This window comes from Lissotriton vulgaris, chromosome 11 (genome assembly GCF_964263255.1).
Source record: "Lissotriton vulgaris chromosome 11, aLisVul1.2, whole genome shotgun sequence".
NCBI lineage: Eukaryota > Metazoa > Chordata > Amphibia > Caudata > Salamandridae > Lissotriton > Lissotriton vulgaris.
The window spans coordinates 856888102-856903859 of record NC_141699.1 but is presented as its reverse complement, the minus strand read 5'-3'; the positions used below and the strand labels follow the sequence as shown (position 1 = coordinate 856903859).

The window sequence follows — 15758 nt, the reverse complement described above, 5'->3', positions numbered from 1 at the left end:
AAAATCATTTGGATTCATCTTCAACACCAATTTGTCCTATAAAAGAGAACCTGCCAAGAAGACCAAGACAGGATGGTACCAGCTCTCCTGCTTTCATCTTAAAACCACCATTCCAAACCCGCATGTGTAAGCCACTGCCATGTCCAGCACGGCTGAAGGATACTCAGAGGCCACCTGGCCTGTTACACCAACAAGATGGATAAGCCATAAGGCTCAGCACATGGCGGGCATGCAGAATTCTCCTAAACCTCTGAATCATATCCCAAATTTCTGCAATCCTCTAAGGAGAAAAGCCTTTAATGAGGTCTGCATCTTTGAAGGTGAGCCTTTGCATGGGCATGATGTGGGCTTCTGGGTACTCGTTAGAAATACTTGTATTTGATTTGTTACAATCTTAAAAGGGTGGGACGTACCACCATGTGGAAAACAACATCATATAAAGTGAAACATGCCCCTAAGTACTGGCAACATTGTTCAAATGTTCATAATAAATAAAAACAGAAAAAGACGATAAAAAAGGTGAAACATGCCCTCATGTTCTGGGCAACATTACGCAAGAGTGCATGCTGAATAAAACCAGAAGAGCGATTTTTAGAAGGGGAAGGATAGCCCTTACATTAGAAGATTGGGACCACCAGAAGATTGTTATAACAAGGATGCAGCAACTTGTGCTTGAAGACTATCCCCCCTGTCTTAAATGAGGGTAAAGGGAGGAGAGGAAGCTGCAAAGAGCATCAAGAAAGCTCTGGGTCCGGGTGCAATACGTCCATGATTCCCAGTTCCTGTTTTGCTGCAGCCTTCTTTTCGAGCTCTTGAGCTGCAAATTTAAGGAATTTGATCGTTTTGCAGGAAAGCTGCATCGAAGAGCTCTTCAGGTCCTGACTTGTGTTTCTCTTAGCATTGGCCTTAGAAGGATCTTTCTTAAATTGTATAGGGCCGGGCAGATACATAATAGATGTAATAGCGACTTTTCGCCCTTACCACAGAGGCGACAATCCAGAGATGGCAAAGTCTGTAACCATATTGGGGTGTGGTCTTTAATCTGAAACCACCCCAATCTTAATAAACATAGTTTCCTCTTATAGTGATCTCTGAAGCATTCTTGTAAATAGTGTTGTTGTTTAAATTGTTGGTACGTTAGCATCACCACACAAGCGTGACTTTTGACAGCCACTAGTGCTTTTTCGGTTTGCAACAATACGTGTTTGATAGATTTATTAGTAATTTGTTTAAAAGTGAGATATGACATTGGGTATGCCAAGCTTCCTCCAGATTTAGCGATAGTAGCGCTTTTTAAATAAAAGTTCTGTTTATTTTTTTCATGTTACTTAACAACATTACAGGTCTACATCATAATACAATATCATATGGTTCTGTCGGTACAGCGCGGCCACCACATTCATTAGTCCGTACATGTGCAGTCTGGGTCAGCATCAGGAGGATAACAACCTAACTATACAAATGAGAGGCTATCAGCGCACACCAAACACATTTCATGCTACACCGCGTTTTGTTCCCATTAAGGCAGCATATAGTCTTTTCATCTACATTGTCACATGAACATAACATATCTTAACCATAAACAGTGTCCCTTGTCCTTTTATTTGTCAACTCTTATCGATATCTGGTCTACCACCCGCTTCTGTTTTCGCATGTTCACTTCCCGTACTATGCTCCTGCAATTTCTATTATGTCTTAGTCAAGCTGTTCTTCCTGTTGAGAGATCAAGTAGCATGTCAATGGCACCCATATATCGTTGGGCCTGGATGACACTGGTAACAGTTCCGCATAAGTAGCAAGTTGTTCCCGGCACTTAATTAAGTCCTCCAGCCATACCTTGAACTTAGGCTCCCGCCCCCTGCCCCATCTGCAAGCCACCCTTCGCTCAGCAGCGCCACAGCAATACATTTCCGATGTTCTGCCCTAAAGGGTTTCACGTACCCAAGTATAGCCTCACTGGGGTATCGATCATTACCTGTAGTGCACCGACCATTTCGGTCCAGTAGTCCTTGACCGTCGGGCAATCCCAGGCTAAGTGTAGAAAATCAGCTCCCTCTGCGCGGCATCTATCGCATCTATCACTTGCTCTAAGCTTATATCTGTACATCTTAGCCGGGGTATAATATAGTCTGTGCAGAAACTTGTAAAGAATAATCCGGAGCCTGCTACTCGCTGAAACTCGTTCCGTCTGCGAGCAGCAGAACTCTCATTGGTCATCTGTCAGGGCCGCCCCCAACTACTCCCCCCATCATTTACGTGACTGTGTATCTATGAACTCCTTCTGAGAGTGGACTGACTAATAGATTTGTGACACTAGTTTCTTTGGTGTAGTCTTGCCCAGCATAAGCTGAAGGGGGACGAACACCTGTGGCTCCCCTGGGAATTCCTGTGTTAATGAACGTTCACCTTGCCTTAGTCTAATGTACAAAAAGACGTCTAATGGCGTTGTTGGGGTTTCTGGGAACATATGCTTGATAGAGCGAAATTTCTGTTCATGGTACATATCCCCCCATGTATTGATGTTTGTCTTGCGTTTAAAGGCCTGAAATATTTCCTCTTGCAGCAGAGGCATACTAGGATGATAGGTCAGAGGAAGTAACGGCGCATACAACATGGGCACCCCTAGCATACGGCTCAAGCGCTGCCATGATGTGATCGTGCACATAAGCGAGTTAGGCTGTCTCTCACCGGTACCCTAGGTACAATGCACCAAACCCGGAGGAACAGGGTGTGCCAGCCAATTTTCTGCCGCCACTTGTGGCATATATTTTGGTTGCTTGACCCAGTGCCACGCAAAGTGGGCCTGCACTGCAGCAAAATAGAGCTCAAAGTCCGGTATTCCGAACCGCCCCTTTGAGTAAGGCCGCGTCATCACTTCCCATTGCAGACTCGGCTGTTTACCCCCCAAGACTAGCCGTATTAGCTCAGTCCTAAGTGTTTTAAAAAAATGTGTTCCTGAATAGTAGGGTATATTCAAAAACAAATACAGAAATTGTGGAAGTATTACCATTTTTATTAAAGATGCACGTCCAGCCATGGACAGTGGTAGTGCTAGCCATCTCGAGATGTTCTCCGCTACTCGAGTCATAGTTGTCCCATAGTTCAGCCTCAACAGTTCTTCCCTGTCTCTAGTAACTACAATACCTAAGTATTTTAGATCGTCTGCGCACCACTCGAGGGGATAATCCATTGAAAATTTCTCCGTTGCATCTGTGAGCGGGAAAATACTAGATTTTGCCCAGTTGATCTGGACCCCAGAAAGTCTTCCAAAGACTATGAATTCACGCAGTATCGAGTTCAGGTTGTTTCGTGGATCAGTGACATATAGAGTGATGTCGTCCGCATAAAGGGACACAAGTATTTGGCGTTGATAGCATTGTAGGGCCCTTTCACGATGACATTGGCGTAGCTTCGCCGCTAACGGTTCCACAGCTATAGCGAAGAGCAGAGGGGACAGCGGACACCCCTGCCTAGTCCCTCTCGTTATATCAAACGGTTGGGACACTTGACCATTAACAAGCACCCTAGCCACCGGCATGGTATACAGTAGTTTAATCCATGATAAAAACAGGGGTGGAAACCACATCCATCTCATAACCGCAAAAATATAGCCCCACTCTACAGAGTCGACGCCTTAGTGGCACCTAGAAAAATCGCTGCTATAGGAAACTCCGGGGCAATAGTATTTATAATGGCAAATAGTGTTCTTAAATTGTGGGATGTCGATCCTCCCGGCACAAAACCAGACTGGTCCGGCAGTATCAGGTTTTCCATCAGTAGGCTCAGTCTTGTTGCAATGAGTTTCGCCAGGATTTTCGCATCACAGTTAAGGAGCGATAACGGCCTGTATGAGTCACAGAGCTCCGGGCCTTGATTGGCTTCAGCAAAGACAGTATGAGGGCTTCTCGCATAGTGGGAGGGAGAGGTCACACTTCCATTGCATCCTCGTACACTTCTCTAAGCACGGGGGCCATAATATCAATGTAGGTTTTATAAAATTCAATCGGGATCCCATCCGTACCCGTGGCCTTGCCAGATTGCATACACATTATGGCTTCCCGCACCTCGTCTAGTTCAAATGGTGCACATAAAAATGCTCTCTGTCCACCACTTAGCCATCCTAGCGCAAGGTCGCCCAGAAAACCATCTATCTCAATATCTCCCATCCCTGTAGTAGTGTATAGTGTGCAGTAATGCTCTAGAAATTTATTGAGGATGGTGGTTGTATCTCGACATGGCACTCCAGTCGATTCTTTTACCTTTGTGATGTATAGTGAGCAGTGTGGGTGCTTTACTTTCTGCGCCAACATCTTCCCGGGTCTATCTCCCTCTCCGTAGCTTCTGGCTACCCAATATTTGCCTTTAAATCTTGCTTCCCTTTGCGCTTCTTCCATGTATAGGGTGAGTTTGTCTCGAAAGACAGCTTGCGTGGTTCCCTCAGGGTGCACAGCCAGCGCTGTCTCCAGTTTTTTTAGATCCCCTTCCAACGTTCTCAGCGTAGCTTGTATATCCTGAAGTACTCCGGCTCCCTTCGCTATACAGAACCCACGCATTGTTACTTTAAACGCTTCCCAAACTATTTCTACACTCTGGACCGAGTCTCTGTTTCTCCAGAAGAAATCACCGATCTCCTCCTGGAAAACAGTGTCAAGCAATGCTGAGGCTTGAAGTGTGCATGGTCTACGCGGTACGTTGAAGTGAGTAGATGTCAGTGCCAGTAGCACCGGTGCATGATCAGAATATGTCCGCGCAAGTTGTGTGGTTTGAGCTATCACCGGGGCCAATCCCCTAGTCACAAAGAAATAGTCCAGCCTAGCCCAAGATCGTGCCTGTGCCGTGAAATGAGTGCCCTCTCGTATATGTGGGTGAGTAAATCTCTAAACATCAATGAGCTGATATGTGACATTAAATCCCCTCCCCATATTACATGCGTAGAATTTTATTCGAATATCCTTGCCCAAAGTGCATCGAAGAACCCAGAAACATCTATATTTGGCCCGTAGCAGCAGGCCAGAGTAACAGACTGAGACCCCATCCTCCCCCAAGCTATGCAGTATCTGCCGTCCGTGTCCCACGATGCCCCCGCCAACTGAAATGGAGCATGTTTTTTAATCAATATCGAAGCACCCCTGGCGTAAGTGGAATACGACGAAAATATTCTATCCCCAGCCCATCTACTAGCGAACAGGTTGGGAGTATTCCGCAGTATCTCCTATAACATTGCAATGTGTACATTGTGCCTGTCTAAATACGAAAGAATTTGCCTCTTCTTTCTAGGATCCCCCAGGCCTCGGACATTCCATGAAATGATATTCAAAGAACCTATCACTGCTTCAGCCATAACCTCCCTTTATGTGCTCCCCTTGTAGTGGCGATCCAATGACACATTTCTGTAACACTGTCCCACACTGCGTCACACATGCTTTGTTATACTGATGCCGCTCACCATACCGTAACAGAACCCAAGGGTGTACCTTGGAATACAACATTCTCACCCCCCAATCCAAACATCTACCCGCCCACCCTACTACCTCCCTCCCCACCACCCACTGAAGCAACCCAATCTTGCCAGTATCCAACTCCCTCCCCCTATCCCACCCCAATAAAACCACACAAGTCTCAAAGTCTCCAGCATCTTGCATGCCGTGTACTGTCATGGGGGTACTCCCACTGGGGGACATCTCCAGAGGGCAACACCGTGACTTCTTCCCTCTTCGTCCCTCCCCTGGTGTTACATCCGGGACCCTTCACAGGGGGAGAAGAGCCTGAATCTCAACTTTATTAAACAACTGGTACAACCTGCAGCATTCCTCACGCGAGTCTCTGTCATTCGGACTCACACTCCATTCACTTATCATAACCACCGCTGTGTGACTTTGCCACAATTACCGCCTCCCATCGTCAGCTCTCTCGTGGGATGACCTTCCAGACGCATCAGGGCTGCCGCCCTCGCGCCGCTGTCCCTTCACAGACCTAAGGAATTCTTCTGCTAAATGAGTATTAGTAAAGAATCGCTTTCTCCCTGGTGCGTTATCCTTAGTTTGGCTGGGGAGAGCAGCGCATAGTCAATCTGTGCTTCCCGTAATTTTTTCTTCACATCTAGAAATTTACGTCTTTCCTCTTGCACCATTGGTGTAAAGTCTGGATAGATTGAAAACACATTGCCATCATAGTTTATGGTCTGTTTTTTAAGAGCCACTCGGAGGGCCACATCCCGGTCTCGATAATTTAGTAGACGTGCTATTATGGGTCGGGGGGCCGGCGCCGGTCTCGGCCCGAGGGATCTGTGGGCACGTTCGACTATAAATTGTGACGAGAATGCCTCTGCACTGATTGTCGCCTCCAGTAGCTTCTCCACGTACTCCTCCATTTTACCAGTATTGGTGGATTCCTGAATACCTATTACCTTTATGTTGTTCCGGCCGCTACGGGCTTCCAAGTCCTCATTCTTAGCTGCTATTGTTCTAAGGATTTTGTCCATACGCGCAAGTTGTGCGGTGTGCCCTGCCGTGGTGTCATCATTATCAGAGATCCTCCTTTCTGTTTCCTTAATACGTTCCTCGTGGGCCTCCAACTTGTGTGCTATGGCATCCATTCTAGAGGACATGCGATCCACCTTATCAACCACTGTTGTGAATCCTTGTCTCATTTCTTGCTGAATATTATGCATATCTAAATTTTGTGGCGATGTACTCCCATTACTTCTGTTCTCCCCTTCCGCCTCTTGTTCATCTTGCTTGGAACGGGGCACTTTCTTTGCTGAGTCAAAAGTAATTTTGGGCTGCCTGGTGTCGGGTTTCCCCATGGTAACCATGGCCCTTCGCATATATCGGGGATTGCAAAGGTACTGCACTCCAGGTCGGTCTGCCCAAGTATCGTAGTCCACCCTCAGGCCTGGTGTCTTCTTAGCGAGGTCTTATGTCGCTTCTAGAGGTGTGCCTGCCGTGATCCTGAAATCAATTGTCAGACTCCTCCTCGGCACAACTGTAACTACCTCAAATCAGCGCACCCGTATATCCACACTCTATCACTGCGCCCTTGTCCATCAGACTCTGGGATCCGTCTGCAGTACTCTCCCCCCCTTTTTTTTAAAGGACTCAAATCAAAACAAATGGACCTTTATTCGGTATTCAGGACGCCAATGTTCGGGGGGGTGGCCAAGCCCAGCCTACTCTGGTCTATGAGGCGCCCCGGTGTTGTGAGCGCCTATGGACACCGCAAATTGACGTCCGCAGTGTGCTTCACGCAAGGGGGCCTGGGCAAGGTGGTCTCCTCCTCAAGAGCCCTGTCCTGCTGCGCCAGATGTGAACGGCCGCTTTGGCAGGCAGCGGCAATTCAGTGTAGAGCGGGCAGGCAGCAGCAGGTCCCCCGCAGTAGTGGCAGCAAAAGAGAGATATTCAAACAGTTCCCGGTCCACTTACCACCAGTAGCAGGCCTCAATGCGCAACCACGGTTCCGAAATTCTCTCGAGCCCAGGGAAAGCCGGCATACAGTTCACGAGGCAAGGAAGCAGAAGGCACTATTACAAAACAGGGACAGCACACCTCTTCAAATTAGCCTCCCTCTCTTGTCTCAGGACTCAATCCAGGGGCCGGCACCCCATGATAGACAGTGTCAGAAGGACGTGCAGTCCACAGTGTTCAAATGGCATAGATCCAGGTGCGCAGTCTTAAATGTCCGCTACTGCGCCAGACGAACATCTACACATCTCGGGCTGCACGGTAGTCCGTCTGTGGCGGGCAGCGTTGCAGATATGTCCAGGGGGCATGTATAGTGGGCCGCAACTGAGAACGTTCTTAATGGCCGCCGGGCCCGAGGGTTGCAGTCCGCGGCCCAGCCCAGACCAGCCGCCCGCGACCCCCAGCACCGAGCGGCAGAGCCCGGGGCGCATCGCGTACCAGGACCGCCCCCTGCCCCGCCTCCACGGACACCGGCCCCTCGCGCACCGCACAACGTCCCACCACCGCCGGAGCTCCAGGCGCCGCTGTTCCCCAGGGCCCCCCGCACAGCCGCTCACTTCCGATCGGGGCTCTACGCGATGCTCGTTGACTCCAGGCAGCCTCCTCTCTGGTCGTGCCTTCGTTCCTCAATATGCCTTCCTCCCGACTACTGCCGCATCGTTGCAGTGCACTTCGGCTTTCCCTCCCTATGCAGTCCGCCAACAGGCACCTCCTTCTGGCCGGCCGTTCTGGGGGACACACTCCGACCTCACTTCACAGCAGTGCCCGATTTTTCACAACCGCCAACACGTCTGCAAAAGCGGCCTCTTTCCGATCCTGCAGCTTCACGGCACCACCGCAGTTCGCGCCTCTGCTGACTCCCTCAGTGCGCTCTGTCGCCTACTTGCCCTTAATTCAGCCCCGGCCTCGCGTTGATGTTTACTCCGCTCCTGGCGGCTCCAGGTCTACAGGGTTTGCTCCGGCCAAAACTTCAAGGGCGCAGCATATCTCGGGGCAACAACTAATCAGGCTCCAACTTTCACCGAGTTTGCTTCATGACAGCCGCTGTTAGTAGCTGTAGTTACAGGTAGTTAGCACAGCAGTTGTTCGGATAAATGTTAGGATTAGTGGTTCAGGCAGCAGGAGCCTCACATGTGTGCGGCCATACTGCTTGTGCGCCCTCTAGCGCCCTCAGCGATAGTAGCACTTGCCTAAGGGTCTTGCATGTGGAATTGGTTTGGCTAGCCTGTTTTTCGGCCTCCTCCCAACAGTGAAGGACTAGCGTGTTGTCTTCCGCTGCCCTCATTAGCCAGTAATATTTGGCCAGAGCACCTTGTCTGGCCTGTATCTGGTTTGTTAGTACGTATTCCAGATGTATTTGTGCCTGGGAAATATGTCGTGGAATTAAGAACAATTTTTTTTAACAAACTTGATTTATACAAGATTTAACATTTTGGAATCCTTGGTATCCAACATTTCTGAGCCATAAGTAATGGAGGATACTCTTTGAGAGCCCCAAGTCATGCAGAAGGGTCAGGGGGCTACGAAGATGTTTTGTGACTTGTGCAGGGGGGCTAGGATAGGGGGACTACATCTTCACCAGTCAGTAGTACACAAATAAGAATACATGACCTTCTGAGTGACTACACCATTATGTTCAATTCTATGGTGAACACTTGCGGAATAGTCATCAGAGTAAATGGCAGTACTGCAAACTGATATTATTAGGCCCTTCAGTGAATCAGCAGGTACACCTGTGAGCTGAGAGGATCAGCATTTGGAAAATCTGGTTTCTGAAAATCTGGGTACCTCAACCATTTCCCTGCATGGAAGGCCAGTGCTACCTGGCAAAGGGACAGCTTTTTTAACCATCCCGTCAAATGAATAGGTTTCGAATCCTTAGGTCCGGGATAGCCTCAGACCTCTGTCCTTCTTGGGAACCAAGAAGCAAAGTGCTTAAAATCTTGTGCCCCTCCCCTCCAAGGGCACCACCTCAACGGCCCCTTTGCTCCAAGATCAAGGAGAGTGTCAAGAAGCACATCCAGATACAAGGAGACCAGCAGGAGGTAAGAACAGGAAGGCGAAGAAATAAACCTTGCGTTTATGCTGGAGCACCCAGGTGTGATTGCCAATTAGTGGTGAAATAAAAATCCCCCTCCCCACTATTGGAAGCTGGTCATGAAAGGGAAAGGAATCACAGTCATTTTGAGGTAGCAAATACAGCAAGAATATGGCGAAGACTGAAGTTGCTGCCACTGTTGGTGTCCTTTAGATTCACCCTTGCCATGAAAGGACTGGAACAACTACTATGAGATCTGGACAGGCTGGGTAAATTGTCATGAATGCCTACCATTAGAGAAGCCTGCGAAGTGAGAGGAATGTTGGTGGAACTTTTTCAGTGAAGAGGCAAGGATAAGCAATTGCATCAGTACTGCCGCTCTTGAAGTATACTCAGGAGAAGATGGCCAGACTACTACTCTGGCTTTAGATCACACTGCAGCATGGATACTACAACTTTACACATTATAAAATGAACCCTCGTAACCATAGATTAACCCCTTCGATGCTCATGACGAGCTCAGCTCGTCATGCAGTACACTGCTCGTGTGCTCATGATGAGCTGAGCTCGTCATGAGCACACGAGCAGTGTACATACCCTAGCACGTCTCATGCAGAGCCTGGAGAAATATGATCACATCATCCTCATTCTGACAGAACTCCATTACCTTCTCGTCAGCCAACACGATCTTCAAAACCAGCTGCATCATTTACAAAACAGTCATTGCCAGCAACTTATGAAGATCAGCCTCTCCTGCATCCAGAACACCATTAGACAGCAGAATAAGTAGTGTAAATAAGGAAAAACGAACAACCAGGCCCATTCAATTTCTGCACCCATGATCTGGAACAATATCCCCATATCCATCAGGACCACCCCAACAATGCTCCAATTTAGGAAGGAGTTGAAGACTCACCTCTTTAAAAAACACTACATCACAATGCATTAACTGTCCAGAAGCTAGCTACCACTCCCATCACTCCTTTACTTTATGCTTGCCTTTGATCTTTTACAGCACTCCTTTTGGCTACATTCATGCTATAGAAAAACATATACATACATGCTCTCATCATCAAAGGACATTTCAATTAATGTTGCCTGAACATCTCTTGTAAAGTCTGTGTCTGCATAGGGTGGCTAGCGGAACCATGGATAGAGCCATCATATCAGCAAAATCCAGGCTAGACTTCAGAATCCACTGGTGAGCATACACACTATTGTTCACTAAATAATTGAAGTGGGTGCATGGAATTAGTGGGTGAACAGCAGTGGCAGGCTGAGGGTTCATCGCCAGTTCCCAGACACCACATGCAGATAAAGTGCGGATCCAATAAAAACATCTTGCAACTTAATTGGCTCATTTTAAATCCAGAAACCCTGGGTGGCATTTGAAAAAGTTGCTGAAACAAACTGAGAACTTTTGGGGGGACATAAGGCCATAAGGCCTTGAAAGCAAGGCCAGGAACAAGCAAGCCATGATGCACTATATATAGACTGATGCCATCACATGTGGTGTGGCTAAAACTGTGACTAGAATACTCTTTAGCAATCGCTGTGGAAAAGAATTGTTGATTTAGTCTAGAATGTGGGAGATATTCAGAAGGCGGGGAGTTTGCAAGAAGAAGTATCAATCAGAAAAAAAAATTCACACACAAATACACTTCAAATACATCCTTACTTAAAGCAGTAGGTGAAAATGTTCCAACGCAACATGTAGAGCACAGGCTGCAGTGAATATTGTTCAGGCAAAGTAACATTTCAAAAAAAATCGGAACAATGGAGAGTAAGACATGCTGCCATATGTCAGATTGTGCCCTGATCACTATGCACAGTGGTTTAAGATTTCAATAATTTTTGATGACGTCATTTCATATCACTCATACGGATGTGCTTCATAATTGGGACAATAAATCACAAACAAATGAAAGACAAATAATGATTACCTAGTAACTCTCAGTCAGTACTTTATCTGAGAAAAGAAATACCATTTTATCTTACTTTTTTCAGTTAATAATGGGATCTTCTTCACTACTGTTGTTAAAAGTTGTTGACTGTTGTCTATATATTCAATGCTGAAAAGTAAGAAAAAAACAGATGAGTCAGATTTTGTAAAAAAACAAAAACACATGCTCATTAAACTAATTTGTATTCTGAAATTTCACAACCTGTCAACAAATGAAGGAAGAAGCACCAGGAAACCAGCAGCTGATAGAGTTCCCAGTTGTGTGTCACACTATACTTCAATGTAAGTAAAAAGTGCGTCACACAGTACATTTGAGATAATTATTACATATAATGGATATTTACTAATTGTAACAGTCATTTCTCTCCAGAGTTGAATATTCCACACTGTATTGTGAGGATATTCTAAATGTGTGAATCTGAGAAGAATTGAAGATTCGTAGTCTTTGAATAATCTCCGTCTTCGAGGGAAAAGCTAATCTGCTCCTACATGATGAAAATGGATACTCTCGGTCTGCGAATCTGACAAGGATACTTATTCTAGAATGAAAGAGAGCCAAGTTGGGACATGACGTACAAGTTACTTACCTTCAGTAACGATGTATCTGGAAGAAACAGTAGTTAGTGTTAGATTCCTTATCTTAAAATATCCCCAGGTGTCAGACTGGATCTGGAAAGTTTTCGTCAGCAGTAGCCCTGCGTGTCGCTATGCGTCATCTGCGGCTCCGCATCCGTCGTCGGGGCCGTGATCGCCGGGATGACGTCGGAGTTCTTAGACGCCGCCCTCGCACGCTGACGTCAGTTCTGTACATAGCTTTCCGCACCAGGAATGCAGAGCCATGATAGAAGCCGACACTGGTGCCATGAAACTAGGGCCCTGAAAGGGATGTCCTTAACCCTAGATATCGGTTCGCAGAATGGGGAGGATGGTTGGGGTAAGTAACTTGTGCATCTGAAAGAAACAGGTTAGTGTTAGATTCCTACCTTAGAATAGATACCCCAGCAATACCAACCCCGGTGGTGGGTCTACGAACCAAGATCACACCAGAAAGTCCTGGAGAACGGAACGGCCGAAAAAGCCATCTCTCCGTACTTGGTTGTCCAGGCAATAGTGTCTAGCAAAAGTGTACAGCGAGGCCCACGTGGCTGCCTGGCAGATGTCCTGCAAGGGGAATCCCCGACCCAGTGCAGTAGTAGCCGCAGTGGCCCGAGTGGAATGGGCGTGCAGCCCAACAAGAGGCTCCTTTTTCATCAAGGAGTAACAAACCTTGATGCACAAGATGACCCACCGAGAGATGGTCTATTTGCGCCCACGTAACCAACAAAGAGCTGGTCGTCCACCCGGAACTGGCGTGTGCGGTCCAGATAGAATGAGAGCGCACGTTTTGGGTCCAGACGGTGGAGGCTCTCTTCCTCTTTCGAGGGAAGCGGAGGCGGATAGAAGGTGGGCAAGGTGATGGACTGCCCGATATGAAAGGCTGTGACCACCTTGCTCAGGAAAGAAAGACGAGTCCTTAGAACAACCTTGTCCGGATTGACAGAGAGGAAAGGAGGTTTAGAAGATCTAGCCTGGAGCTCACTCACTCTCTTGGCAGAGGTGATAGCAACCAGGAATGCAATCTTAAGCGTCAGAAGATGAAGAGGACAGTTATGAAGTGGCTCAAAGGGAGCGCACATCAGATACGTTAGAACAAGATTCAAGTCCCACTGAGGCATCACGAAGGGAACAGAAGGGAACATGTGCGTCATGCCTTTCAAGAATCTATTTACAACTGGGAACTTGAAAAGAGAAGGCTGATCAAGAAGCCTTAAGAAGGCTGAAATGGCCGAGAGGTAGCCCTTGAGAGTGCCCAGAGCATAGCCCTGCTGGGCAAGAGAAAGAAGGAAGAGGAGAACCTCTGAAAGGGTGGGGAAGAGAGTGGATCCATAGCCTTTGCTGTGCACCATGCCACAAATTTGCTCCACCTTCAGGCGTATACCGTTTTTGTGGAGGGACGCCTGGCTGCCAGAATCACATCGCAAACTTCAGGAGGCAAATCAAATGGTCTCAACTGCCGCCACTCAATCTCCACACATGTAGGTGGAGACTGGACAGGTTCGGGTGGAGGACCGTTCCCTGCTGCTGCGACAGAAGATGCTCCTGAAGAGGCAGACGAACCAGAGGATCGACTGACATGCTGAGTAGCTCGGAATACCAGTATCTACATGCCCAGTCCGGAGCCACAAGGATGACTTGGGCCCGGTCTCGCCTGATCTTCTTCAGTACTCTGGGCAGAAGTGGTATAGGCGGAAAGGCGTACAACAGACCGCAGCTCCACTCACGACGAAAAGCGCCGGGAGCAAGTGCCGCCTTGGAAATTCCAACGCGCAGAACTGATGACATTGCGCGTTCTCTTCAGTGGCGAATCGGTCTAACCAAGGCACTCCCCACTGCTGAAAGAGACCTTGCGCCACGTCCGAGTTCAGAGGCCATTCGTGATCCATCATGCACCGGCCTCTGAGTTCGTCCACCCTGGCGTTCAGGGAACCTGCCAGGTGTTGAACCACCAGGGTAATGCCCTCATGTTCCAGCCATGTCCAGAGGCACAGTGCCTCCTGACAGAGGGTCCACCACCCCACCCCGCCCTGTTTGTTGCAGTACCATATGGCGGTGGTGTTGTCCGTGAACACCTGCACTACACTTCCCAGACAGAGGGAAGGAATGCCTTCAGTGCGAATCGGATCGCTCGCAGCTCCAGAAGGTTAATATGGAGCAGGGACTCCGCCCGAGACCAGAGGCCCCTGATCTCCCTCTCTCCTATGTGGCCCCCCTGTGAGAAGTTGGCCCGATATGCAGCGTTCGCTATTCTAGCGACCACTATGCATCGGTCCAAACGACCCTTATGGTGATTGGTTGTAAGTCAACCTTAGACCAGCTATCCTAGTAGCGTGGATACGAGCAGTCTTCGGGCTAAACTCTAGAGGGCGTGTTAAGCCAGCTGTTATACCATCACATACCCCTTGAACCCCAAGTGAAAGGACACCACACAAGTGTTATGAAAATAAACAGTGTATTTATTAGAATCACAACAGCCCTGGACTCTTTATGAGGACAGGGTACTAAGCACAGAACAAAACTCTTAAGAAAATACTTCAAGTGCACAATTAAAACAAGTGCCCGAGGGCACGGAAAGTTCTAATGGTCTCGGGCGGACCCGATAAGGCAAGTCAGGAGCGAGGGACTCGGGACCCTAGAGTAAGGAGGCTATGCAGGCACCGAAATGCCGAAGTTACCTAGCCACGAGGGCTGCGGCTGCACAAGTCTTTACAGGCGTCGGGGTCTTCGCTGACGAGCCAGGAGCCGGAAGAAAAGGAGTTGCTGGCCGGCGACCAGTGATGAATAGTTCGTAGAGATCCAAGCCTGGATCAGTGATCGTTGATACCTGAAAGCAGAGGGGACCAAGTTCGTACTACTAGCCAGTAGTTAGAGGGTACCAGGAAGGCACCGGATGGCCGTCACCTCGACTAGGTGAGTGGGCGACGCTAGGCTCTGCAGTCTCACGGACCAGGAGGCGTTGTCGGCGACCAGGATGGAGGTGCGAGCTGTCCCACGAAGATTGATGCTGTCGGCGTCGCTGGGCCCAGGATTGGGGCAACAAGCCTTGGCAGATTTCAGGGCCACGTGGTGGGCCTAAAATGGCGTCTTGAGGGGACCAGGAGGGTCCGGGGTGCTTCTCTCAAAGAAGGAAGCAAAGGCCAGTCTGGAGCAACCAGACCAGCAACATTGGTTGTCGGATGTCGTCAAAGAAGGACACAAGCCAGCGGCGAGTGACCAGACAACGTGCTGAGCAGTGAGCAGAAGGGCCCCACGCAGATCGTGGAGATGCTGGGAGGCTGCACTTCGGTGCTGGAGCTGCTCAGGGTCGGGGCTTCTCGGACCCCAGAGCACTCACCAGGGAATAGCTTCGATGGTCGTGCTGATTAAGAGCGTGCAGGTTTTGATGATGGCCGGTCCCTCGAGGTCTCGTCGCACCCACAGATCGCAGCTGAGCTGACGACGTGGGTAGAGGTCAGAGGTGCCAGGGAAGCCGGTTCTTGTCAGCTGGGGCGTCGGATCCTTGAGGAAGGACTTGCAGCAAACCGCAGAGTTCTTAGTTGGTGCCCGCTGATGCAGGGTGACTACTCCTTAGCCACAAGGGAGAAATCTTGAGAAGAGTCTCAAAGTCCTTTCGTAGAAAGTATTCTTGATTCAAAGATGATCTAATTTGGAAGGGTCCCCGCTCCGGCCTTTATCCTAAAGAAAGGGGCGGGTACATGAC

At 48.6% G+C, this 15758-nt stretch overlaps 1 protein-coding gene across 3 annotated transcripts in view; it reads right to left on the bottom strand.

The window, feature by feature from the left end:
• YEATS2 (YEATS domain containing 2) overlaps positions 1–15758 on the bottom strand; it is a 1498478-nt gene that overhangs the window by 337299 nt on the left and 1145421 nt on the right. For all 3 annotated transcript variants that reach the window (XM_086943990.1, XM_086943991.1, XM_086943992.1), the window contains exon 24: positions 11497–11570. In XM_086943990.1, coding sequence (XP_086800116.1) covers positions 11497–11570 — 74 coding nt within the window. The remainder of the gene's footprint in view (positions 1–11496; positions 11571–15758) is intronic.